General features: G+C 48.1%; 1 protein-coding gene across 1 annotated transcript in view; it reads left to right on the forward strand.

Annotated features, from left to right (window-relative positions):
• Window positions 1-15,654, forward strand: part of LOC144107460 (lysosomal cobalamin transporter ABCD4-like) — a 29,993-nt gene extending 14,339 nt beyond the window's left edge. The window contains exon 3 of the mRNA XM_077640465.1: window positions 9,353-15,654. Within this exon, the coding sequence (XP_077496591.1) occupies window positions 9,353-9,728 (376 nt within the window). The 3' untranslated portion in view covers window positions 9,729-15,654. The remainder of the gene's footprint in view (window positions 1-9,352) is intronic.
• Window positions 15,655-26,311: the final 10,657 nt, after the last annotated feature.

The raw sequence follows: 26,311 nt of genomic DNA on the forward strand, positions 1-26,311 counted from the left end.
CGGCGCGCTCGTAGCTTCCACTGAATAGCCATAGAAACTTGTCCCCGAGTATAGTATGGTCGCCTTAAAAGTAATAAAAATAATATTGCCCACCCCGCACCGCGGATAGAGAGCTCTATAAATTAGTTTGGGCAGATGAAAAATAATGTTGCCCAGTGATAACCCACATGCGTGTGAATATCTTGAGCGCAGGCGGTCGTGTCTTTTAACCTCACAATATAATGTACAGTGTCCTGTGCGGCCAACGTAGTGGACAAAAGTCTCGGGCCACTAGAGCAGCAACAAGAGCTCTGGGCTTTGTTATCGACTCCACTTGTAGAGTTCTACATTGTTCGAAACTTCCGCTTGTGGAGGCGGAAGTTGGACTTGGCTTCTCTATACGCGTGTGTAACTGAAAGCAGTCGATTGTTGGCAAACATAGCAGCAATACGCCAGACCGCTATTCGCGTATGCTGGAGGCTTTTGTCTCCGATATTACACACCATAATCTCACTGGCTTCCCGATTACAAAGGGTGGAACAATGGCTCTCTATCTTAAGCCCCAACTCGACGCACCCATCCTAGGCGTAGGCCGTAGCTCCCAAGGGCCCAGCGACGCGCCGCGACGGGCGTCGAAAGAAGGCATCCACCTCCATGCTCCCTGTGCTGGCGCGTTCCCCCTCTCGGGCCGACAGAAGGAATTTCAAGCGTGAAGAATTGGGATTTGGGGGACGCTGAAAGGACAACTTAAACCGCGAAGAAAAGTTCCAGGAACCTGAGAGAGCTTCAAGCCATGAAGAAAAGAGTCCCCGAGAGCCCCGCGGTCCTCCTATTGTTGTACACCGAACCCCGCTTCCGACGCGCTCAGGCGCGGATATCTGACATGTCCAGATATCTGCGCCCTGCTCGCGCCTGCGCGCTCGTCGCGCTTTGCGCATGCGCAGACAGGATCCAGCGTACGCCCGTGCGCGTAGGCGCTCCGCCGGAACACGTATGATGTGTCCATCGAGTTAGGGCTTAAGCCCCAACTCGATGCACACATCCTAGGCGTACGGCGGAGCGCCTACGCGCCCAGCGCCGCGCCGTGCCAGGCGTCGAAAAAAGTCATACACCTACATGCTCCCTGTGCTGGGGCGTTCACCCTCTCGAGCCGACCGAAGGAATTTCAAGCGTGAAGAAAGGGGATTTGGGGGGCGCTGAAAGGACAACTTAAACCGCGAAGAAAAGTTCCAGGAACCTGGGATAGGTTCAAGCCATAAAGAAAAGAGTCCCCGAGAGCCCCCGCCGTCCTCGTATTGTTGTAAACCGGACCGACGCGCGCGCAAGCGCAAGCGCTCAGGCGCGGATATCTAACATGGACAGATATCTGCCCCTGCTCGCGCCTGCGCGCGCGTCGCGCTTTGCGCATGCGCAGACAGGATCCAGCGTACGCCCGTGCGCGTAGGCGCTCCGCCGGTACGCGTAGGATGTGTCCATCGAGTTGGGGCTTTAGAGAAAACATTGGCACGATCTTCAGCGAGCACACATATACGTGCTATGGAATGCCTTGGGCTAGGGCGCTCTTGTGTTGTAGCCGCACATATGCAGATGGCACGTGTCTAGCCGGTCTACAGCCTTTGTGAAAAATAAGGAGCCCAAGTAATATGCGCCTGGGCGACCGCCAGGGAGCGAAAAACCTGCGAATAACGCGGGAACTTCGCCCGGCGATGTTTCCTTCGGGCACGCGGCACGAAAGCAGGCTGTTCGGTCCCCATTGCGGTGAACTATAGAATCTCCCGATCTGTATAGCTTCTTTAGTATCATCCGCCGCTTTTCCGCTCGGCTGTGGGCACTAGCCAATAAGCGCGCCCTTGTTTGCGGTGTCTCCATCCGCGATAAAAAAGTTGTGCGTTCCTTGTGGTGAGCGAAAAAAATTGGTTTCTCTAGCAAAGGAAATGACGCAATATCTGCCTCACATCTCGGCGGACACCTGAACCGCGCCGTAAGGGGATGGATGAAGCAGGGACTGAGAAAAGAAAGGAATAAAGGAAGTGTCGTAGTGGAGGGCTCCGGAATAATTTCGAATTGACCCTCCGCGGTGGCTCAGTGGTTAGGGCGCTAGGCTACTGATCTGGAGTTCGCGGGTTGGAACCGGACCGCGGCGGCCACGTTTCGATGGAGGCGAAACGCTAAGGCGCCCGTGTGCTATGTCAGTGCAGGTTAAATATCCCCAGGTGGTCGAAATTATTCCGGAGCCCTCCACTAGGGCACCTCTTCTTTCACTCCACCTTCACTCCCTTCCCTTACTACGCGGTCCAGGTGTCCGCCGATATGTGAGACAGATACTGTGCCATTTTCTTTCCCCAAAAACCAATTTACAATTTTTTACCTGGGGATGTTTAACATGCACCGACATCGCACAGCACACGGGCGCCTTAGCGTTTCGCCTCCATCGAAATGCGGCCGCCGCGGTCGGGTTCAAACCCGGTTCGAACCCGGGCCAGTAGCCGAGCACCTTAACCACTGAGCCACCGCGGCGGTTGATGAGTAAAAAGCAGTTAATGTTTTGCCTGCAGGCTTATTACATGATACATTCGTCTTGAGCTTGAGTAAATGCGCTTTTATTGCTGACGACAGGCTGTCGCCTTATCGTGTCGTTGACTCGGCCACAGAACAAGCGCGGAGTAACACCTCTTCCTTCATTTTTTTTTATCGCAGACTACTTCCGTACCTTTTACAGCATTGCACCTGATGTACGTATGAAACGGAGTGTGGTTCTTATTATATTGTTCCCCACTCTCCATGTTCCCGAAACGTCTGCTCGCGATGGCTGCGGCCGGCTCAGTTTCGCCCTGATTCGAGCATAATTTAGCTAATATTCTCAAAACAAGCATTTAATTTGACATGAATCATCACGTTTCTGATAACACACAACCAAATTTGGGATCTAAGCTAATACACGCCCTTGCAACTTAAAACTTCAGAGGTGGCGTTTGAAGAACGTGCTGGCGCCGAGCTTTGCACGGCGGCTCCAAAAATGAAGTGAATGCAAGTTTTTTTCTCTTTCCCCTCTCTGCAGTAATTCAATGGTTCGTGCGTTGCAATGAAAATAACGTAAGGAATTCTGAGATTCCGTCTTCTCACATGCTTCAGTTGTGGTGTGCGTTGATTTGCGGTATTTGGAAGCGACAAAATAGGCTCCGAGGATCCACGCTGCCACGGGTATACGTTTGGTGCCGGTGGAGTGTGTGTGAACAACGTTAAGAACCATTCCATGGTGTATGGCTCATGTGAAATGGTGCCTTGGAAGGATAACGTGAAGGAAGTGCTAACGCCCTCTTGGGGCAACAGCCAGAATTACTGGGGGTACTTAATGAAATTACATGGGAGTAATTCGAAAGCATTGATATACTGTTCGTTATTTCCTAATTCTAATGCTACTATATTCCTTTGCAGCTGGTGCAGTTGTAAGTATAGCACTGACTATTTACTGGTTAACGTTTCGTATTGTTCCGCCTCTGATGACACCACACCGTTTCGACCAATCGCGAGTTTTGTAACGGCGCCACTTTTTGTGCGACGCCGGGTTTTCGTTTCGATGGAGCCATCTAGTGCTTTCGCATTAAAATATGCAGCGTGCGGTCAGGGCAGTACTTCAGCCCGGCTTCTACTGAAACTTACTTGGTACGTTGCTGACATCAGGGCCGCTTTTGTTTTTGTTCTCCACGCTATTTTGCCTTTTTGCGTGCTATTCATGGCTATAGCTGCTGATTTCGGGCCCCGCAGCCACTGCGCGTAATGACAGCGTTGCTGCGGCTATTGCATACTGTGCCCCCCTTACAAAAATTTATTTAGACAGTCTATAGACGCTCCATAGACTTCTGTCTATAAAATTTGTATAGAGTCTATGGACAAATGCTAGAGAATAAACTGTGGGCAATGCAGATTCTCTTGACAGTATATACACAAGGTATGGATTTATGGGCACGCATTTTTAGTTGACTTTTTCTATAGACAGTCTGTAGGCTATGAATAGACAAAAAGAAATATCTGTAAAAAGGCAATAAAGTCAATAACTAGTGCATTGAGTATCTGCACACAATTTTTATAAGGGATGCATACTGCGCCTGGATGAGTAGCGGCGTTCGCCGGCGTCGTTCGGTCTTTCTCGCGTGGTGGGGCAACATATAGAATTCGCGACAGCGCGCCACGCGAGAATTTCGCGGTGAAAGTTCGCCCCATGAATGTTGGCCTTTCTCGTGTGCGCTCTGAACAGGGATACGCCCATATGGGAATAGAAACGGAGTAAGCTGTCCTCTAGCGTATACTCCCTTTTATAGGGGGGGATGCGATAGAGAAAAGCTTACTCCCTTTTCAGAGAGCATACATAGTTTCTTTTTAGATTGTAGAGTTATGCTCCTTTCTCTTTAGTTTAGAGTGGTGCTCTTGTAGCATTTGCGAAATTGCTCATTTTCGGAGGGTGTGAGGATGTGAGTTCTTGTCACCTTCAAGAGGTGACCTTCAGTGCACAGAGGCAAAAAAATCCTTGGGTCCTATTCGTTTGACAAAGGCTACATATGCATTATTTTTGCCAGTTTTCACGGGCTGTTGGAGATGTGGGGCCCTTGGTCTGCCCGACTCGTTCGGGCCAGCAGGTCCCGGTTCGGAACAATGTCGCTGGACTTCGTTACGAAGGAAACCGCTCGGTAGATTTTATTGCGCGTTTGTGCAGTCGAGGCAGGGGCATACCTCGGTGGTACCATCAGCCCGTTAAATGCAGTTCGTGTTCCCTGGATCCCTGGCCGGGGAATAAAGTTCTCTGAAAGGTGCCCAGTCAGGGTATTAGCAGTTGTGCGCACGGCAGGAGGCGGTGCCGATGCACTCTCGCAGCTCCGTCAGTGGCAAGGAGGAAAGACCACCGAGTCATCGAGCACTGTTGTGTCTGAGATTTCACCGCTGCGCCAAGTCTTCCGTTCGGAGTGCCCGTGGGAACGGAATTTCGACCCGTCTCCCAGCAGGTGAAAGCGAGAGATCCTCTCCTCCTGTGTAGAGAGTCGGAAACAGGAGATCTCCGGCGAGGCCGCAGCCGTCTTTCGGTTTAACACCACCAGCTTTAGCTTCCACCTGCAACCCGCTCCGTCCGACGTACCGAGGACAGACGCTGCCATCTGATGCCGCCGCCACCGGCTGTTCTTGCGGCCTCGTTGCCTCTTGGTTGACTCATCCGCTCCCGCCTTGGTGAAGAGTACGCGAGGATTTTTTCCCAGGACCGAGTTCGCCGATATCAATGGGGAACTGCAGTATTGTTGCCGCCTGTGCAGCATTTGTCGCAGCCCATGGCTGTCGCTTCTAATCCGTGCTCTGGGTTTGTGTATAGCAAATGTGGATTTTATAAACGTCGATGGTCCAGTTACGAACGTTTCTCCCACTTTCGAGGCATTTGATAAAGGAGTATAGACACCTAATTTTGGTGGCATGTATTCTCTGCAATGATGCCGACGACAATACTACGCATGAATCGCCATGTGATATTCACCTACGACCGCTAAGTAATTTATAATCGAACTTTTTCTGTCATGCGGTTCCGGTTTCAACAGCCGAACGATGGCTGTGACGTCAAAGAGTGCTTTTGTGTTACGTGAGGCATGGAAAAATGTCCATGTAATCGCTGCTTCATCGTTTCATTTCACTACAGCGCTGAAGCCAGCCTTCTCCAAGAACCGGAATGACAACGAATGCGGAAGCAGGGATAATATTGCAGTTTTTTCATGTCTCACGTGACCTATAAGCACACGTTGACGTCACAGTCCTATTCGGCCGTTGAAACCGAAACAGCACGAGAAAGAAATGCGATCATAAATTAATTAGCGGTTGTAGGAGAATACTGGGTGGTAATCAATGTATAATAATGTCTTACGCATCGTTACAAACAAAACACGCACCCAAAAGTTGGGTGTCTATACTCATTTAAGGTTGGCGATGCAAAACGAGCCGCACTGCATGCTTCAAGAACAAACCCGGTCGGCTTTGCATTTTTTTGACAGAGGCGGTGCATTGTTCAGACATGCAGGCCGATGTTTTGCCCTATTTAGTCGCATATTTGTGGACACGTCGTATTGGCCGACCCCTAACTTTTTGAACGGGCAAGAAAAATTTGCATACGCCGGTGATTGCAGGCTCCGAGCCACTGACATGAAATCGAGACCATGTCGAGTACAAATACGTGTTGTGTACAGATTGTTGTACAGCTGAGAGCGCCTCTCTACGAAACTTCTGGCTTGTTTTCGTTCACTACTAGAGGTAACGGGCTGAGATCGCCGTGTACGTCCCATAACCCTTCAAGCCTTCGGTTTATAAGCTTGGAAAGCCAATCAGTGGTCTGACCAATGGTCAAGCCATTGCAGAGGTCAAGGTTATTTCTAAGTCATCACGGTCGTCAAAGTCAACCAAAAGATTACTTAAGCTTCGCCTTTAAGAGTGGAACGCGAGAGCGTGTCGCAGCACTGCCAGGGAGTCCACGGAACACCATCGCCCGTTAGGCGCGACGCCTTGCGGTGAAATGGAGCGGCAAACCACGTAGCGCAGAGCCCGAGGGGGAGGGATCACGTGCGTCAGCAGCAGCGCGCAGGAGGGGGAGCGCCGGCTAGCCTCCCTCTGCGTTGTGGCAGGACTAGCCTCCCAGCAGGGCTCAACTCTAGTCGGGTGCAACCTTCGCCAGCGCTCCCGCACTAGCCTCGCAACCTGGCCCAACTCTACTCGGGCAACGGAGGCATAATGCCGTCGCGCGCTGTCTGTTGGGGCAGTGGGGTGCATTGCGAGGAGGAGGATTTTTTGCTCACGGCCAACGCCGCCGACGCCGGCTTTTTCTGCTACACGAGTTCCGTAACGCTGTCGTACCCGCCGCGGTGGCTCAGTGGTTAGGGCGCTCGACTACTGATCCGGAGTTCCCGGGTTCGAACCCGACCGCGGCGGCTGCGTTTTTATGGAGGAAAAACGCTAAGGCGCCCGTGTGCTGTGCGATGTCAGTGCACGTTAAAGATCCCCAGGTGGTCGAAATTATTCCGGAGCCCTCCACTACGGGACCTCATTCTTCCTTTCTTCTTTCATTCCCTCCCTTATCCCTTCCCTTACGGCGCGGTTCAGGTGTCCAACGATATATGAGACAGATACTGCGCCATTTCCTTTCCCCAAAAACCAATTATTATTAACGCTGTCGTGTTAAAATCGGGTCACGTGATTAACTCTTAGCTCGCCGAGGAACCGAAACGCGGCGTTTACGCGATAGGGCGTGACGTCGCGCCCACGTCGCGCCCTCCTTCATAACGGGCGGAGCGCCGGCGCCCCTAGGAACAAAGTCGACATGCGCTGTTCACGTGCTAGGCCGTGACGTCACGGCCTCCTAAACCAAGTACATGACGGAGCTTTCGCACAGCTGTACCGGCAGCGCCATCTCTTGGCCTCGGTGGAATTTGGGGAGCATTCTTCCGGTCCGTTCGATTCGCCTGCACTCCCTGCACCAGTTCTATAAAGTACTGCAGCGGTGCCGTGGTGGTGCCGCGAGCGTGCAGCGCCAGTTCCAGCAGTTCCAAGTGCTGCCTACTTCCGAAACGAATGGTCGAGTGCAGGCCTGGTCATCTGCTAGCCTTGGCGTCGCCATCAAATTGCAGCCAGCAGCGTGGCGCCCAAATCAACGGCCGCCAACATCCCGAACCGCGTGAAGAATTTTCAAACAGCACATCGCAGCGAAGCGTTTCCATGAATCAGCCTCGATCGATGCAACCTCGCGGCAGCTAACCGAAACACACGTGTGTTCTTTTACTGCAACACGACTGAGGTGTGCGCGCGCCGAATTGCATGCTAAGCGGTTGTTGCAACAACGTGCATCATGCGCTGCATGCACGTGTTTACTTTTTAGTTAACATAACCGGCTTCGAGTACTAATATAACTTTATTAGTAGAAAGTAAAGACGCCGGTTCCGGGTCCTTCGAGAGCACGATGGTCGAGAGATGCAAGGTGCCGGCGAGGGCCGCCATCCTCGCCTCCGTCGCCGCCTTCTCGGGTGGCCACTCACGTTCCATGAGAGTCTGCGGGCCCGTGTGAGGCACTGTTATCATCGACGAGTGGAATAATTTCAGTATATCCGCCGTTTATCGCAAAGCGCAAGCCATCGTCGCGCAAGCCGTCGTCTGCTTCCATGGCGGCTGCACCTGCGCCATTTCGGCACCGGCCATTGAGGAGGTGCAGTTTTCCTGCACTTTCCTGAACTAGACCTGCCCAACGTCTGCACTTTTCTGAAACGAATGGCGTCGTGCAGACGGCACCATCTTGCACCGCTGAAACGAATGGCGAAGTGCAGCACCGCGAGAACCAGTTCACGTAGTGCAGGCGAATCGAACGGACCTTTCGTTTCGCCGCCGCTCGAGTCCGGCCGTGGTTTTTCCCTCCGCGTTTGCCTCCTTTCGTCATTCTGCAGCCGCCAAGTGCTGGCCGTTCCGGCACAGCTGTTGCGAAAGCATCTTTTTACAGCGAAAGCTCTTAATTGGAGTGAGTGTGCGACCATCAGCGTGACCCCGTTGCACGTGTCACCTGCTATCAGTGTGGCCAATTTATCGCCAGTAATGCCAAAATTGCATCAAAAGATTGCGAAAGTAGCGCATTGCGCGATAGCACACATATGCACGAAGCTGATTTTTTGAAACTTTCGTCCTCTGGCGCAAAACTAGATAGATTAAAATCTTATTGTTGTTCCCTTTGTAGTGAAGCGGTAGCGAGTGCCACCTTGCCTAGTAATAATTAGTGGCTGTTTTGTTTTTAATATTTGCACTTTTACTTTTAATCATATTCTGGTTCTTTCCCACTGCAATTGTCTCCTATCTTTTAAACTGTATTAATTTGATTTCTGTGGCAGTTCGCGCAATTTTTCCATTCTGCTTTTACGTCGCCATTATTCTTGTCTGCTCTTGCTAGCCTCGGCTGCTGCTGTGTCAATTTTGCTCTTACTCTCCCTGAAACCCAGAGCTTTTGGAAGGCTGGCCATGTCTTCCTTGTCTGGCAAGGCAAGTTGTTGGGCAAGTTGGTGACTGTATTCCATGACTGAAGCGCGACGACAGGGCACCAAGAAAGAAACACTTAGGGGCAAAACACAGTGCTGACTCACCACTGCACTGTCATCTCTCACCTGTTCAGTGTTCCCATTTATTCCAGATCGTAAACCAACCAACTTGTCTTGTTCCTATTCATCATGCCTGTATTTTATGCTTCCAAACATTCGTTTCTTGTACTATGTGTGAGGAGGATGCATTAAGCTTGTACTTCCTAGTGCTGCTATTCATCATTTGCCTCTAACCATATTCACATGTTTTATAGCTGCTGTTTTTTTTTTGCTCTCTGTAGACTCATTGAGCTGGTCGAACTTGGCCACCTTCTCAAGCGATCCGGTGGTCTCGACTCCTCGCTGATGCCCATGTGGTACGAATCGCTCTCTCCGGGCGAACGGCAGCGGCTCAGTTTCCTGCGCGTCCTCTGCCAGAGACCCAAAATGGCGCTCCTCGACGAGGCCACAAGTGCACTCGACGAGGGCACTCAGGTGAAGCTTTACCAGGAATGCCGCAAGCTTGGCATCACTACGGTGACCATCGGTCACCACGCCTGCCTCGAACCCTTACATGATGCCACCCTGGAACTTCATGGCGCTGCCAAGGGTGGAACTTGGACGCTGAAAGAACGGGACCAAAAGGGCGCCAACTCCGATGCTGCTAGAGACTCTTAGTCCTGACTAGGTAGCCCAAAGATGCTGGCCGGGTAGGCACAGTGCTGATGGGGGCACTGGAATAAGTTCTGGTTTGATTCCAGTGGCCAGTCAGATGGGAGCAAGTGTGGAGTAGGCGAAAAACCCAAATCTCCAGCCGTGATAGGCGGAGGAGGTAAGAGGCTTCTTCTTCAGGGCACATTCAGCAAACAAGAGTAGACACATTTAGCATACCATGTTAGTGTTACCGAAGTATCGCGATCCCGCCCAACACATGTGCGCACGCGCTGATTGGTCCCGATGTGGCAGGTGTGCACACAGATACCCGGTTCCTGGCGCCATCAAGGTGATCTGCGCATGTGCACAGAGTGCGCGTGGGCTCCCCATACTTTGGTAACGGTACCGATAGCACAGTACACCGTGTGCTAAAGGTGTCTAGTGTCTCCACATGGGCAGTCAGAACTGGCATTGCAACAAACCTCCATATTCTGCCGGACAGTACAATATTAGAATAGATGCCGCAGAACAAGACAGAGGAGAAAACTATGAGAACAGCGTCGATGTTCCGTTTATCTTTAATGCTCAACGGAAGACAGCCTGTCAGACTCGATAATGTATTTTCTTTTTGTATCCTGGCTTCAGTACGGTGTAAAACGAGAAATATTTTGAGCCTTTACACTCATGAGCATATCAGTAATTTGTAACGGCCAATGGAGTAGATGCAAGTCACTACATGTGAATTATTGTCGCGTGTAGAGCTTCAACTAGTTCTGGCAAGCTGAATTTGCATTTTTTTCATAAAATGGCTTATGGTTCATGGGAGCTTTATTAATTGATCAATGGCTGAGTAAGGTAAATTAATTTTATGAAGTTATTTGGCCCATTTAACTCTGGATTGTGCAGTTGCCATTTTTCATGTGATCACTGTTTTCTGCTGCTGCAAATAAGTGTTCACTAGCGTAATGAATCAGCTCGCATTATGAACCCCTTCCCTCCCCCACCCCCTTTTTTTTCCGTAAAGAATTCTATTTTTTTTACCTCCTGTAAATATGCACGCCTGACCTTCAGGGCTGGCGTTCAGCGCGTTCGCTTTATCTCGCCTTGAATAACCGGTGCCGTCGACTATGTTGAAACATCGTTAATTCGGCTCTCATTAAGTCGAAAATCCAGATAATTTCGACTGCTCCTGTGGTCTCGGCCAACGACCATGCAAACCTGTGGCATCGGACGCTCATTAATTCGAACGGGCTTCCGACCGGATACCGTGTCGCTGTTGAACGACATAGCGAGTAATCGTGCAAATAACAGGTCAGAGAGGTTAACACACGCCTCTTACGTCGCACAATGGCAGGAGTGACAACGTTTAGAGCGCCCCACCGCCGAAAAGTTGTGCGGCCGCATAGTTTCGGTTTTGATTTTTTGAGTTTCTCTCCACACCACGGGGATGGCAGCCCTGGCAGCGCACCGGTCAGTCAGCGGAGTACAGTTTTGCGGTTTTTCAGACGCTGATTTTTGCGTCGCTGCTCTTTACATTATCTCACCAGAAGGTGCCTCGCCGTTCTGGTGCCGACGCGTTTCTCTCGGTTCGGTCCGCGTGATTCTTCCGTTCTTTCATCCTGGCGGAAATGCGCGCTGGTCACGTGCTCTTCGCAGTCTGTGCTGTGGAACCTCTTCACATGCGACGACGCCGCTTGTGAGAAGGCTGCACTGCTACTGCGTTGCACAGTCAACGATGTCGCGGTGACATTTACCATTCGGGCGCAGTCCTGTGTTAACAATCCCGATAGTGTGCACACAGTATGCATCTGACGTTATTCAGAAAAATCGTCATTGTTGCGCAGTTTTAATCTTAAAAGCAGGTGACCGCTGTCCTGGTTTTCGCCGAATAAATTAACTGTGATGTGAGCGGTTTCTGACATTATATTTTTGGGTGGGTTGGGGTCGGAGATGCATTATTAGTTCGGACGTTTTTCTCGGTCCAATTCCTTGAAGTCCGAATTAACAAGGATTTACAAACTCATCAAATCACGACGTTGTACAGCAAGCACCTTTTGAAGCGTGTGACACCAAACAACGGCGACACGGAATATGGTGACGTGGGGGTGCAACTTGTCGACCACATGCTTTTGTTGGCGGATAGATGGACGGACTCTTTTTGACTCTTGTGAAAAAATCTTTCAGAACTGTTTTCTTCCCTCTGTAATGACCCCCCCCACACACACACGCACATTGACGTTAACTTTTCTGGAAAAAAGATAGGTTCATTATGTGAGTGAGTAAATATGGTATTTCACAACCTATTTTTAGCAGTTTCACTATATGGACCGACTTCAATTTGCAGCATGGTACCAGGTTGCAGTTTTCACCAAGGCAATCAGTGACTTTATATTAATGTCTCTCAGATATATTTTTGAGCTACAGTACAATCATTGCCTTGCAGGTTTAGCTACCAATTTTTGCTCGATATTTGTGATATTTATGCTCATTGTAGTTAAGACTGCATTTGTCTATTTACACAGGGTTTTAGGCTGTATAGCCACTTATCTGTTTTGTGATGGCGGTTAAAGCCAAAGAGGTGTTTCCATATGTGTGATAAAACTGAGCCTTGATGGGCACAGCATCTTCACAGATAAAACTGAGGCTACAGAATTCCAAAATCGTCCGCTTGTAATCGGTTTCAGTATCCTTTCAAGGTACCGCTTTTGAGGCAATGCAGGTCCAACAAGAAGTAGATAGAGAGCATCTTTACTTTTATTACTGGCCATTTTCGAGGAAAACAGTTTGGCATTGTAGTATGTCATAGCTAGCCACGTGGTCCTAATCCATTAGGTACATAGTGGTCACGGATCAGGTGTGCTTATAAATATGGCTTCTGTTGTTAACGCGGTGCGTTTATTTCTAACTCAAGTTGTTGGATGTAATCAGTGGCTGCCTTCAGCATTCTTGAGCTCAGTGAGCAGTTATATGCCAAGGATGGATAAAAAATAGTACCAGTAAAATTAGTTTTGGGAAGACTTTTACATATGGCAAAGTAACATTTATATTCCATTCCTTCAAAGCTTCCATACTATGCTCAGTTTTCAGTTGCAGACCAGCAATGTATATGTTCGTGCATTTCAGACAGTACATTGTTATCTATAGTTTTAACATAAAATGTCATCTGTAGTTGAAATTTTGGCCTATACATGCAATTTCGGAGTAGTATTTGTGAAGTTTTTCGGTTTGGGCACACCTAGCATCACATGATGGTGAGAGGCGGGGCACAGCACTAAAGATTAGATGAATCATTGAAAAATAGTAGCACGTTGCTTCAATTGCTTTTGAAAATTTCAGTGCACGTCGATTGCTGAGGAGTAAAAGTGCTTGTGTTAAAGCGGTCTAGGTGTGCGAAATATGCTTAAAAGCGAACAGGAATGCAGTCATGCAGCCAAGTTTGCAGCACAGCCTCTTAGTTGCAGTATTGATTACCATGGAGTGTGAAATAAGTTATATGCTTCATTCCTTTTTTTCTTTTGTTTCTTCTTTGTCAAGATATAGTAAGCACATGTACTCATCACACACAAGGTGGCTGACACTGATGTACTTATGAGGCATTCCAAGTATTGCATGTGGGCTTAAGGTTATGTCTCTGGCTGATTTTTAAGAGTACTTGTTTCATGTTCAGCATCCTTGATCTCTGGTTTAGTCTTTTCCTCGTTTAGTCAAGAAATACATGCATGGTAGTACATGCTATGTGCTTTGTAAAAACAATCTTTTCTCACTTTTTTTTTTTTAAGGGAATGTGGCAGTGTTACATGCTTTCCATGCATCCATGAACTTGTTTTCGCTTTCATGCTGGAGCCTGAAGAATCAATATCAATGTGTTCTTGATACCCGTGAAGGATCACATTTCAGTCTGACATAGGTAATTTGTTTCTGACCTGTCCATAAGAATATTGCAGTTTTTTCCAGCTGCGTGCACTATGATTTTCATATCCCTATACATTTAGATGTTAAATGTGTCATAGCGAAAGCATGAGAAATGTTTGTGATTGCAAATGTTAGCTGCCGGCTGAAGGGAACAAAATGTATTCCGTGTTTGCACTGCAAGCACTGGGTACTGCTACGTGAACTCTGCTCTGTTTTCAATGGGCCTGTATGTCCATCCTGTTTTCCATGCATTCTTGTGATTTCTCTTTGTGCACAGCTAGTCCTTGTGTTATTTTAGAGACCTGGTGAAATTTAGTCATATTAGTCATTATCATCAGGCAGTGAATGTACAACCTGAATCTGTTATAGTTAAGTTTGTGTGTGCCATTGGTAGGCCTTGTACCGTGAGTGTATCTCTTATGGCGGCAGGCAATGACTTGGACTATGTTGGACAGCTGTCACAGGTACTGTCACCAGAGTGGGGCACAGTTTGAGGTTGTGAGAGGCAGGAAAGTGTGCAACAGAATTTTGGTGATCTCGTTGTCATGTTACAGAGTGACGCATTTGTTAACTTTGCTTGAAGGAGTAGAGGCTGTTCCTTTATAATAGTGCTTGCGACAATGATATGCATGGGTTGCCGCATGGAATTTACCTACAGTCTGTAAATAATTTGTAATTGCATTCCTTCTCTCATGTTGTTTCAGTTTCAGCACCAGACAGTGGCTGTAATTTAAAAAGTTAGTTGAGGTCACATAAGACATACAAAAACTTCAATATAACTCAGCTTATTGATTAGGTGTCATTCCAGCTCTTAGGTCAAGCTGACCTAATGGCTGGAATGAATTAAAATGATGAAGCAGCTATTATTCTGCATTCATTGCATGTTTCCTGTAACCAGAAGTCAACATTGATGTCACAGCAATGCTATCACAGCTGGGGAAGCCTAAACCGAATAATGAAAGAAGAAATTCAGTTACAAATTTTTTACCAGGTGAAGGCAGATTCCACATGGCATTTCATGTTTTCTTATGTGATGCACATCATTCCCTTAAGGTGATGGCCTGGCTGTATCATACACATTTCATGCTCAAGTATTCAGTGTTATGTCTGATACAGCAGATGAGTGTTTTGTCAGCTACAAAGGGGCATTAGAACATATACAGCAGTCTTTAGCACTTTTATGAGAAACTTTTACCCAAAATGGTGGCAAGCTATTTGGTATGGCATATGTTTGCACATTGCTCACATATTTTTTTTTTTGCATATTGACTGCAGACTTAAAGTACTAGCAGCCTGAAATGTCAGAAGATTATGCAAAAACTTGAGAAGGTTAGATGCTTACTTGAGCAGAAGGTGCCACATTGTTATATGTGTCTGCATGTTGTCACATTCTGCTCATATCAGCTTTTCAAACGATGCCAAATGTTGCTGGGAATTGTACGTGAAAATGATTCCTTTACAGCCTTCTCATATTGTTATCCTGAGCAGGCTAAAACCATCAAGATTTTAAAATTTCAATATAATCATTACAGGTTTTTTTTACCACAGGCTCACATTCTGTAAGTGTGAAATGCATTTGTCTCTCGGTCCTTGGTACTTAGCATTCCAGGTGCACATCATAACAGTTCTTTGTTGATGTTGACTGCTGTAAGTAATTTTGCCCAGCTCATGACATTCACTGCCTACTGTTTTTTGTACCCACTATTTTTCCTACCTGTGTGAAAATGCCTTTTGTGTATAGGCGTTTTATTTTTGTACCACTTAAACTGCAGTAAAATTTTTCAGTGTACATTACTGCAGCGGGGAGTGAATTCGCAAGAGTATAAATTCCTAAAGGCACGCACTTTAATGCATCAAAATAAACATTGGCTGTGTACACTTTTACTGTCAGTAAAATGACAATATTGGCAAAACAGTATCACCAGCCAAACTGACCATTCTGTAAACATTTCACTTGGTTATCTGCTTTATATTGTATTGGCACTGTGAAAAATAACGTATAATATAATACTGTAAAAGTTTTTTTATTTGCTCTGGCCTTCTGGTACCTTACTCTGCTCCCTGCGAGGTGGGCAGTTTGGGCACTTCTGTGCCAACTTTACTTAGTGGTTTTTTCCAGCTCTAATCAGATATGCTACTTAAGACTCCTGTATATAAATCTGATTCTGTGAGACATCTGTTTTAGCTTTACTCAGTTCACTGCACAACACATGGGCGACAATCCTAGATGCAACTTTTCAGTTGCGCGTAATTATTTACAAGAAATTTTATAAGATTTTTGTGCATGAGGAAAGCATATGTGTACAAGAAGGGACACTAATAAAATTGTCCCAGCATTTTCTATTGTAATGTTGAATGTAGTCACTGTGTCTCTTCTGAGGGCAGAAAAAAGAGCCAGCGGCCAAATTTATTGAGGTTTTATTTGGCCTGATTAGGTTTTACATGCACAGAAGGTGGGAAAAATGCAAGCAACAGATTTCCACAAACTTAAAACACTCTTTGGATTATTTTGGGTTGTGAAAACCTGGTAACAGCTTTCTTCGCATTCTTTCCATTGCAGCATCGCTGTCTTGTGCAGACAAAAGGAGTTTGAGTAGATCTGAGCCCTTGAAATGCTTGAAAAACGTCACCAACTGCAGATCAGCAGGCATATCCTCGACAGCAGCACCACATTTATAAACAATTAATGCGATAACTCTACAGGTCCCACTCACGAGAAGAGCCAACATCCGTCCGTGCCACGAAAAAGCAGGTGTCCTGCCCGGTGCAGTGAGCGGTTGACAATGAAATTAATTCAAATAAATTGAATTACTTTCATTGTCAACCGCTCACCGCACCGGGCAGGACACAGCCTTCCAAAAAACTACCTGCGCAATAATGATCCTTACGGGACCTTTGGAAGAGCAACCTGGGTCTCACAAACTTCACCGGTAGCTGTGTTTGAAACAGCCACCTGCCGGGGCAGTGGCGCATTGCTTAGCCACTGCACCAGGAGTAGTAGGAAGACTCTCCGGGATCTTCAGATCTGTGAAAGAGGAGGAGTACTTGCACGGGAGGGATCTCTAATGCTCATGCATTGTTACACGCAACAAAGCGTGCAAAAATTTGGGCACTTCTGTTGGGCATCTTGTGCTAAGTGGTGTTTGATTACTATGCTGAGCTGCGCAGTTGTGTAATTGCCACATGCTTTGCAAGATGAAGTGAAGATCATTGGAGTTAGTCACTTCTTTGTGTTTTTTTGGATTTTTTTACTGCTTATAAAGCTTCTTCTGTACTTTCAGCTGTATAAAACCTTATCGTAACGAATTCCTTACCTGACTATCCAGTAAGAGTGTACAGATAGCGATACAGAACACCATTATTATATTACCTCTGTTGTATTTTTGCTGTATGCGTCCAGTCCTTTTCCCACTTTTTTTTTAAGCGAAAACTCAAGTCAAGGTCATCGGCGCCACAATTTGACTTTCAAGTGAAGGAGCAGTGGAGGTGTAGTAGTCACGTGACGTACCACGTCACTCCCCTCCGCCATGGGCTCCGAGCTGTGGCCACCTGATTAACCACGTGACGCCGCTTGCTTGAGAAGGGAGCCGGCGTCGCTGTCGTGGCATTCGCATTGCAGTTATCGCTATGAACGGAGCGAGTCCGCCGGAGTCGTCTACGTGGTCGGGACCATTTTGCTAAACCCCGCTTAGCCTAGTTAAACTGCAACAATTTTTTTCCCAGTGGCTCAAGTAATGCGAAATACCCTGTATATCGCCGGTTCCTCGCATGGATTAACACGAATGAATGCCTTAAAATGAGCAGGGGATTGTAAGGAAGAAAATGCGGAGGTAACTGTCCCCAGGAAACAAAAGAGCAGTCGCTGCGTGTTGCGCGTCGAATAATAGGAAGGAAATTCTGGGGCAAATCAATTGCCGAAACGGGCAGTCTGTTTGAAGACGAAGGTAGATAAAACCTGCAGGCGCAAGGATTAACTCGCACTTCGATTTCCCGGTACGCGTTAATGAGGGGGGCGAGGGCGCAACCCGTAGCTCGCTGCAGCGCCCCTAACGGTCAGTCTTCAATAACATCTGCAAACAATGGAAAAGGAAAAAAAAGGGGGGGGGAACTGCATAAAACATCGTTTACGCACCGGGAACTCCAGCGTGGACTCCAGGGAATGCTTGTGTTCGCGCAAAGCCGTAGAGTCCAGCGCCTAATCCTCCCGAGAGAAAACGCATACGTGATCAGACTGCACCGGCCGGATTAAAGGGCTCCAATTATCGTTTAGTTTCTCAAAGGCTAGGCAGCACCGTATATCGAGCATTCCCGGGCGACGGGATATGCCGCACTTGCCCGCCTACAAGCAGCGACCCGCGGTCCTGGTGTGGCAGATTTAGTGCTTGAATGCAAGCGCTGATGGGGCTGTCCTTAAAAGAAAGGTTTTTTCCTCGTTCAGTGTTCTGCACACATTCCAAGTTCAAAATCTATGTGGCGATCGCTACCGAAATCACTTCCACGCTATATTCTCTGGTTGAGCGGTGCCTAATGGACCGAAACGAAGTTGCTGTTGCTCTCTGAACGGTGATGCATGACTCATGCTTGAAAGAGGTCATGGGAGATCGGCCAAGTATCAGACGGTTGTGAAATAGTACACGCAGCTGACAGCGTATAGTATTGAGGCAAGTAAGACCCGAAATTAAACTTGTACAACTATCAATCTCGCACATACACATAAATAGTATGTGTACCCGACACCCTTGGAGCGTGTGGCGGCAGTTCTGGTCTCACAGGAGATGTTCTCGATTTAATTCGCCGGTCGCAATCCAGAGAGTGGGCTGGAGTCAAAGGTTCGTGGAGAGAGAGACAGGTTTGAGGTGCAGAAAGGCGGACAGGTCGGCCGGAGTAACAGTCTCTGGTCTGCTACTCCACGCTGTGGGAGAGGGGAAGAGTAAAAGACCGAAATAAGGTGAAGTCGAGAGGTGATGTAGTGAGCTGCACACGTGATGCTACGTCCTGTAGTGACTGTGGTCGCAAAGTCGCAACATATGGTCGCTAGTTAAAGAGTGACGAGAACGGGTTCAACCGCGGTTAAGAAGAGCACAGCTATACGCTGGCAACCGGCGTATCTACTCCGACAACAGCTACGCCCAGGGCACTAGCCAGGTGTTTGACCATCGCTCTGATTTGCTCGTATGTTGTTACCTCTTCTGGCCGACACTGACCCACACCTGGAGAGCATGAAGCTAGAAAAGGCCTCGTCGCTGGGACGTCCTTGTTGAGTTTCATGCACGACTCTCATAGAGTAGGTGCAATCGACAGGTCCTGCACTTGTGGTCTTCCGCTGGTGTAACTTTTACATCCGCAGAGCTGGAACCTCAACGCAGATTCCACTTGAGTGCTTGCCGGACACTGCCTTGGTCGAGGCGCTAGCGAGGGCTTCTGGACATCACCAGGAACCGCTGCGTGTGCTGAACGAACGTTTGCAGTGGCCGACTTGAGCTGCTTCTGTGGGCGTCTTCTTCTGGTGTGGGCCGCCTTAGAGGCCTCCTTGTGCATGGATCGATCCCTCGACATTTTCTTGAGTATTTTCGTTTCATTCTTGAGCTTGAGACACTTCCTCGAGGTCGCCTCGTGCGTTCCATCACAGTTAGCGCACATCGGCGCCTTTGCTGTGCACAGAGGGCCATCGAGGGTGACGACGCAACGCAGACACGCTGTTCTGCTTCAGCATCCAGCACTGGTAACCGAGCTTCTGACAGTTACGGCACTGCAAAATCTGCGTCACTTATGGACGGACAGGCCGCCTGGCAAGACCTACCTTTACATGCGGCGGCAATCTTTTGCCTTCAGGCACGACCTTCACGCACTTCGACCGTCCAGAGCGGTGAATGTCAGCTATATACGCACACTAGATTACAACTTCGGTAAGTCACCGTTTAATGTCCACATCAACGTCGGAAATCACACCTGCCGTTGTAATTCCATCGGCGAAAAATGAGCGCACCCGAATACTGCCGAAACTCTACACGGCCTTCAGGGTGTCCAAGGTTGCCTGGTTGGGAACAAATGCAGAAACAATATTCCTGGCGTTGATGCGTACCTCCATGACTTGCCTGAGGCACGAGCTGTTCAAAGGAGACGGTACAGAGCAGCTACAGGTCACTTGTAAGAACACACGCAGAGAGTAAATTTGGGAGAGGCTACAATACACAGAGAACGATCATACAACATTGAATTGGTGCATGAGAGAGGCAAACAATCGAGACACAAATTGTTCATCGGGCACTGCGACAGTCCGACTACCGGGGGATCACGTAAGTGACCTCCCTAAGACTGGTGCGCTTTCTCGCTTGTCCGCGGGCTTGACAAGAGTGCTGTTTGCCCCAGGAGTGTTGTGGTCGTGCTTTTTAAAAAAAAAAAAACCAGTCGGCATCTGTACAGCAAGAACAACTGGGAACGAAGTGTAATTAAAAAAAAAAGGAGATACGAGAACAAAGTGAAATTTTCACGGGGTAGCTAGAGTAGTGTTCTTTAAAAAGCAGCATATTCCCACGAGTAAGATCGGTCGCACAAGCAAATCCAGATTTTATGGCGGGATTTCAAATGCAGTTAACTCTGAAAAAAGACCTGTAACTGAAGTTTTCGAGCGGAATTAGCAATTAACACTAGCGTTGCCTCATCCTTCCAGGGAGCTGATCCCATGGCTGTGACGTCAGCACATGCCGTCAAAAGGTGCCAGGATGGTGGGCCACGGAAAGTTTCGACACTGCAAACGAAAGCAATTAACAGACTAAAATGCGCTGACTTTAGTTGTAGTCCTTGTCTACCAACATAGCGACTTCTGTGACGTCTGTGCAAGATGGCGCGCATTTCGGTCTCGGTCTACCAACATGACGACCTCTGTTAAGTCGGTGCAAGATGGCGTTCATTTTCACTGCGATCCTGGTCTGCTAACATGATAACCACTATGCGGTTGGTGTAAGATGGCGGAAACGTCATGTCACGGGCGCCATGGTGGTTTACCAAAGAAAGCTTCAGCAGTGAAGAATAAGCAGATGGCGATTAGCTGGCTAATGTGCACTGACTTTCAGCGAAGTCCTGGTCTACCAATATGGCGATCTCTGTTACGTCGGTGCAGGATGGCGTGCATTCTCACCATGGACCTGGTATGCTTACATGGTGTCCTCTATGAAGTCGGTGCAAGATGGCGGGCCCGTGACGTCACTGGCGCCATGATGGTGGACCACGGAGAGCTTCGCAGTGAACTTGAGAGAGCACATGGTGATAAGTGGATTAAATAAGCGCGAAGACTCATTCTTATCCTGGTACACCAACATGGCGACCCCTATGACGTCGATACAAGCCATTTGTACATTTTCCGAAGTCCATGTGCAGCCCATGGGGTGCAATTTGAAGAGAGGGGGTAGGTGTGCGTCACATGGCTCAATGATACAAGAGGAGAACGGTGCACACTTGTGCTTACATTCGAGTAAAGTTCGCGTAATACGGCGCGTTAATTGGCACTTGATTCAGCAGGATGATCACGCCACTTGGGGGCGCTCAAGTCGCATCACTTCTAAGCCTAATGGCGATCGCCACCGCCCCGTTTCAAAAGGTACGCTCTCAAAATCCATTCATTGAATGGCAGTGCAGCGCTGTAATAAGTCACGGAAGTGTGCATTCTAGCAGACGTCACCTCCTATCTGCGCAACCGATTGCTTAACCTTTGTCGAGTCGTTGCTTAATCTAATCTGTGGTAATTCCTTGTAGCGGAAAGGTATAAGCAAGCAACGTTTTCCTAAGTACTGAAGAGTGGAGTTATGAACGCGCGGTGGAAACTGCGCTCAGCATAAAATGAAATGCAAAAAAAATACTCGGGGTGGTTACGACAGCGTAACGCAAGGTTCATTGACAGCAGCAGAGATATTTTCATTTCGCAATATATCGAGGTAAATAAGCTTAGAGCGATATGCCTACATGCATAGGAACAGAGTTCTTTTTGGTTTCCCACGTCTGCTTGCAACCCTCGTGACCCTCCGATTACGCATTCCTCCTCTCTTGCCATACCCTGCTCCTCCCAAGGTAACCCTCGGAGTGGTTCCCGGGGCCAGCCACCCTTCACTTGCGCACTACTACTACGACGCGAACTCGTGGGAATGGACCTTTAAATGCTATCGCAGAAAAACCAAAAACATCCAGAGTTAACTGATAGCTTGCCAGTGTCTATCAACCAGGGAGATAAAACATTTCAGCGCACGCAAGTGCTCATATCTTGTGAAGTTCTTTTAAGCCTGCGCGGTGTCCTACGGGGTTGCGCCGGGTTGCCCATAAGTTTTGTGGACAACATAAGGCAACAAATATCCCTGTATCAGCAGCGCTCAGGTGGCTTCGAAGGATGCTGTGGGGATCGACACGCCTTGTATAAGCGTTTGACAAATAGCTGTGAAATAGAATGGACGTTTATTTCGGCATCAGAGCCATGGTCAGAGCACTGTGAACGAAACGAAAACGTTGCGACTGCTGCTTTACGAGATAAGGGAAAAAAAGGACAAAAGGACATAGTTGATTTATCGATGAACATTCCGGCTAATGAATTATTTAGCCGTATTAACAGGTTAAACTCTCGAGCTCCATGTTCTGCGGACCGTTGTCTGGTCTCACTCAGGGTCTTCATTGAATATATCCAATTATTAATATCCTATTCAATGACCATAGGCACATGCAAATGTATAATTTTTTTATTTTTATAGTCTATGCATAAAGATAACAAATTTATACATTTGCATGTGACAGTGGTCACTGAATGGGATGCATAGAAATCAGCATAATCGATTAATAGATGTGTTAATATATTGAACGCTTGCGATCATGTCTGTAAGTCAACTGACACCATGGACTACACAAGCATTTGCAGCTCCCTCCGGACAGTACGTACCCTATTCGTGGCCATCATAGCCAGCAGTTTTTTTCGATTGTAAGCATAGAGGTCAGTGGCTGTCGTATGTACGCGTTTTTGAAAGATGCTGTGGAAAGATACAGAGAAAGCATGGTGGGTGAAAAAAAAAACATCAATAGCTTATCCCCAGAAGACCTGCCAGGTTCCTCTCTCTAAAAATCTGTTAAGAACTTGATAAAAAAGTTAAAAAAAACGTAGTCATTACCCAGCCTAGAGAAGCTTACCCAAGCGGGGTTTCTTTGACCGCTGTTTTGAAAATGAGGTATTAATTTTTCCTGTGGTCGCTGACATGTTTAATTGGGAAATGTTTTCTCTGAAAAATCGATCGCATTTCTTCGTGAGCAGGCAGATGAGACTGCAACTCAGTGAAACACCCGTGTTGTCTGGACAGCCAGTCGTTACCTCATCCGACACGTGTTTCGTTCTTTCGTACGTGTATTATTTAAAATGCAAATAGAACGTAACGATAAAATAAATGACGGAGGAACGAGAGAGTGTATAAAGAAAGGAAGAAGGAAAGAAAGGAAGGAAGAAAAGAAAGACGTGCAAATTTCACAGCATGACGAATGTAAACGCGCGAGTGTGCTAGGATGCCTCGTGTCGTGTAACGCATCGGCCGCTCTGTTTCCGGCCGGCAATTAGAAAGGAATCGCCCTGGCAGCGTCGCAGTCGCGCGCGCGGCTTAATTCTCGACAAAATGTGTTGGACAGGATGAAAGTAGAGCTCCCTTGAAATCATTTGCGGGGCATACGCAAGGCAGCTTTCAACTTGCCTGTTCCTGCTGGCGCTAAGGGTCCTCCTCTACCTCTGTACTTGGGTATAGTATACAGATCTCGTTTTATCTCCCTCTTTCTACAGGTTGTTTAATCAGAAACCTTTAGTAGCATTGCATTTTCTTTAGTTCAAAGCAGCGTTTCTTCGGTGAAGTGGTATCGGCGGTTCCAAACATCAAAAGACAGAAGAGACGCGTTAACTTTAAGCTGCTTAACTAAAATGTAATACTACTGTTTATTATTGCAGTTATCGTCTCCGTTGTCATTAGAGGTTTGCAGCTTGTCTTTAGTAAAGCCTATGTCAGTTTCACGATTTTCAATGCTGGTGTGCCGGCACTGCAGCGCATGGCATTCGGGCTGTTCGGGCGCGGCCAACTGAAACCGCCTGTCTGAGGAGCGCTTGCAGCCACGTCTAACCACGTCTGTAGCAGAAAGGGAAAGTTGAGTTAGTTGTTATACATGATTCTTCATCAAAAACTACGCAGGAACGAATGACTGTGCCGGTCCTGTTTACTTTCTCCGTCCTTTGGGCCTGCGCTGTTTTTGAAGGCCCAAGTCACCTGGCGGCGTACACACCGCATGTCCTTTCAGCGGCATGCAGCCCGCAGCGGCCAGCCGCTGTCTGACGTCGACTGCTGTTTCGATAAGGAAGAAGGAAGGTGGTGATTACTGCTAGAACTGATATCATCCCGGTTATCACCTTCCTGGTTGCTTTGCAGAGCAGCAGCAGACTCCGGGCCGTGTCGCGCCGTTGCGGGTGGATGGCTCAGAGAAGGACATTGGACACGTACGCCACTAGGTCACGTGGGTCGGCAGGCGTGGCTGCGCGCGTTCTCCGGTCTGCCCGTTTTGAATCGCTGTGCCTGAAAAGCCAGGTACCTTGCGCCGATGCGCAGGCGAGACTATAGTATTTTTGAGAACGCTCAAATGTGAGATGTGCTTTAGTTACGGCAAAGCGCAAATCTTTGTTTACATTACCAGCTTGCTAACAGGGCTTGGCAAAAGATAACCGCTGGATTTTAGGGAATAACTTACGCATAAGCACGTCTTGTCTATCTTTATGTACATACACCCTTGAAATTTTTTTGACAATATCACTCCACCGTCGGATGCCAGCCAATGCGGCATCTTGACGGAACGGTTCTCCGTGCACGACTTGCCACAAGCCGTTGCCGTTCACGGCCTGAATTGTGTCTCGCACCTTTCACTTCTTCATTCGCTCCAAGCATTTCTGATCATATTTAAGTCAGGGCTTCTTGAGGCGCACTGAAGGACCTCTAATGATTCATGTTCCTGCAGTTGCTGTGCGCGGCGAGACGTTCGTATTTGACAAGGTATCCAGTGAGGGTCCTGCTCGAAGATGAAGGTGTTACTGGACAAAGGTCCTTTACGAACGCAAGGCGGTACGACGTCCCTGAGCAGCTGGCAATCAGGCGGCCTTCGATTCAAACCAGTGGTCCCAGGCCGGCATGGGAGACTGCGTCCCACGTGTTGACTGCTGTGTGACTGCTTGCGGCCACACTGAATGTTGTCTAAGTGGTCATCGTCATCATCACTAGCATAACTACGCCTATCGCAGGACAAAGGCCCGGCCCATGTCTCTCCAATTAACGCTGTCCTTTGCCAACTGCGGTCATCTTATCCCAGCAAACTTCCTACTCTCATCCGGCCAAGTGACTCTCTCCCCTCTTACGCTTGCCTTCCCTCGGAAATTCATTGCGTTACCCCAAGGAAACATCGGTTTTTCAGAGGGATGGGGTGCTTGCCAACAAATTTAAATGCACAATGAGTGCAGTAAGCTTCATTCTTATATCAAACCGGGAAAGGGCGCACTCGAAAGAGCACGGTTTGATTTTGAAGGCGCAACAGTAGCTTGAAGAAATAGCGACATGGCTACCGTGTTTTTGGTCTGCACGAAGTGCACCAAGGACTAGTTCTTTGCAAGCCGTTCACTTCAGAGACTCCGATCACCAGACAGAGGGAAAGCTTGTCCCCACAGGAAGACCGGTGGGTACCAGGCGGCACTGAGGATGGATGGATGGATACGGCTGAACCCCTTAAATCGGGCTATGACTTATGAAATTTTACTCTTGTCTTGATTTTAGGAGGATTGAACCTCGAACCTGCCGCATACGAGAAGCAGCATCCACGATTCGTTTTAACGTAGGCCGACTTCGCACAGCATGCAGGTGTTTTGGTATCCTGCCGCCACCGAACTGCGGCCGCTGAGGATCGGGATTCGATCTCGCGACCTTGGACTCGGCAGCCGAACGCTAAAGCCACTGAGGCGCCCATCGCGACGAATGCTGCGAACGACGACGGCACGTATTGATCAACGAATTTTTAAGCACAGCAATGTGAGAAAGGACATCTGGCGTTGAAGGTTGTCACGCGAGGAAATAATCTGAACGCCCGAATCACGACAGTCACGAAGGCTGAAGAAGAAGGGAAACGAAAAAAAATGGCGCCGCTTCAATTGACTTATCGAGCGAGCCACGCGGTTATGACGCACGGGCGAGAAATGTGCGTAAAAGTATCATTCCGGTAACGGGTAATATGCAGGTTTGTAGCGTTCTGAGCGAAAACTATATGCGGTCGTTTATGCTACCGCGTAAAATAGGACACCGGCTGTAGGTATCGACTGCTTCGATTGGAATAAAAGGCGGCCGATGCGATGAATTAGTTCGTTTTTGCTTTTCGCGCGATATTTTGCTTGAATGTTGATTGCATCTGGCATGAATATTATAAAGTCTGCATTTGTATTTGAACTATTAAAATAAATGAAAACAAACACTTGCCAAAGTAGGAATGACAAAAAAAAGGAACAGAATTGTTTCGGGGCTTGTGCGCGTGAAACATCACAGCGTACTCGCACTGTTCCCGGGTTCGAACCCGACCGCAGCGGCTGCGTTTTTATGGAGGAAAAACGCTAAGGCGCCCGTGTGCTGTGCGATGTCAGTGCACGTTAAAGATCCCCAGGTGGT

Source organism: Amblyomma americanum, chromosome 10, assembly GCF_052857255.1.
Source record: "Amblyomma americanum isolate KBUSLIRL-KWMA chromosome 10, ASM5285725v1, whole genome shotgun sequence".
NCBI classification, from domain to species: Eukaryota; Metazoa; Arthropoda; class Arachnida; order Ixodida; family Ixodidae; genus Amblyomma; species Amblyomma americanum.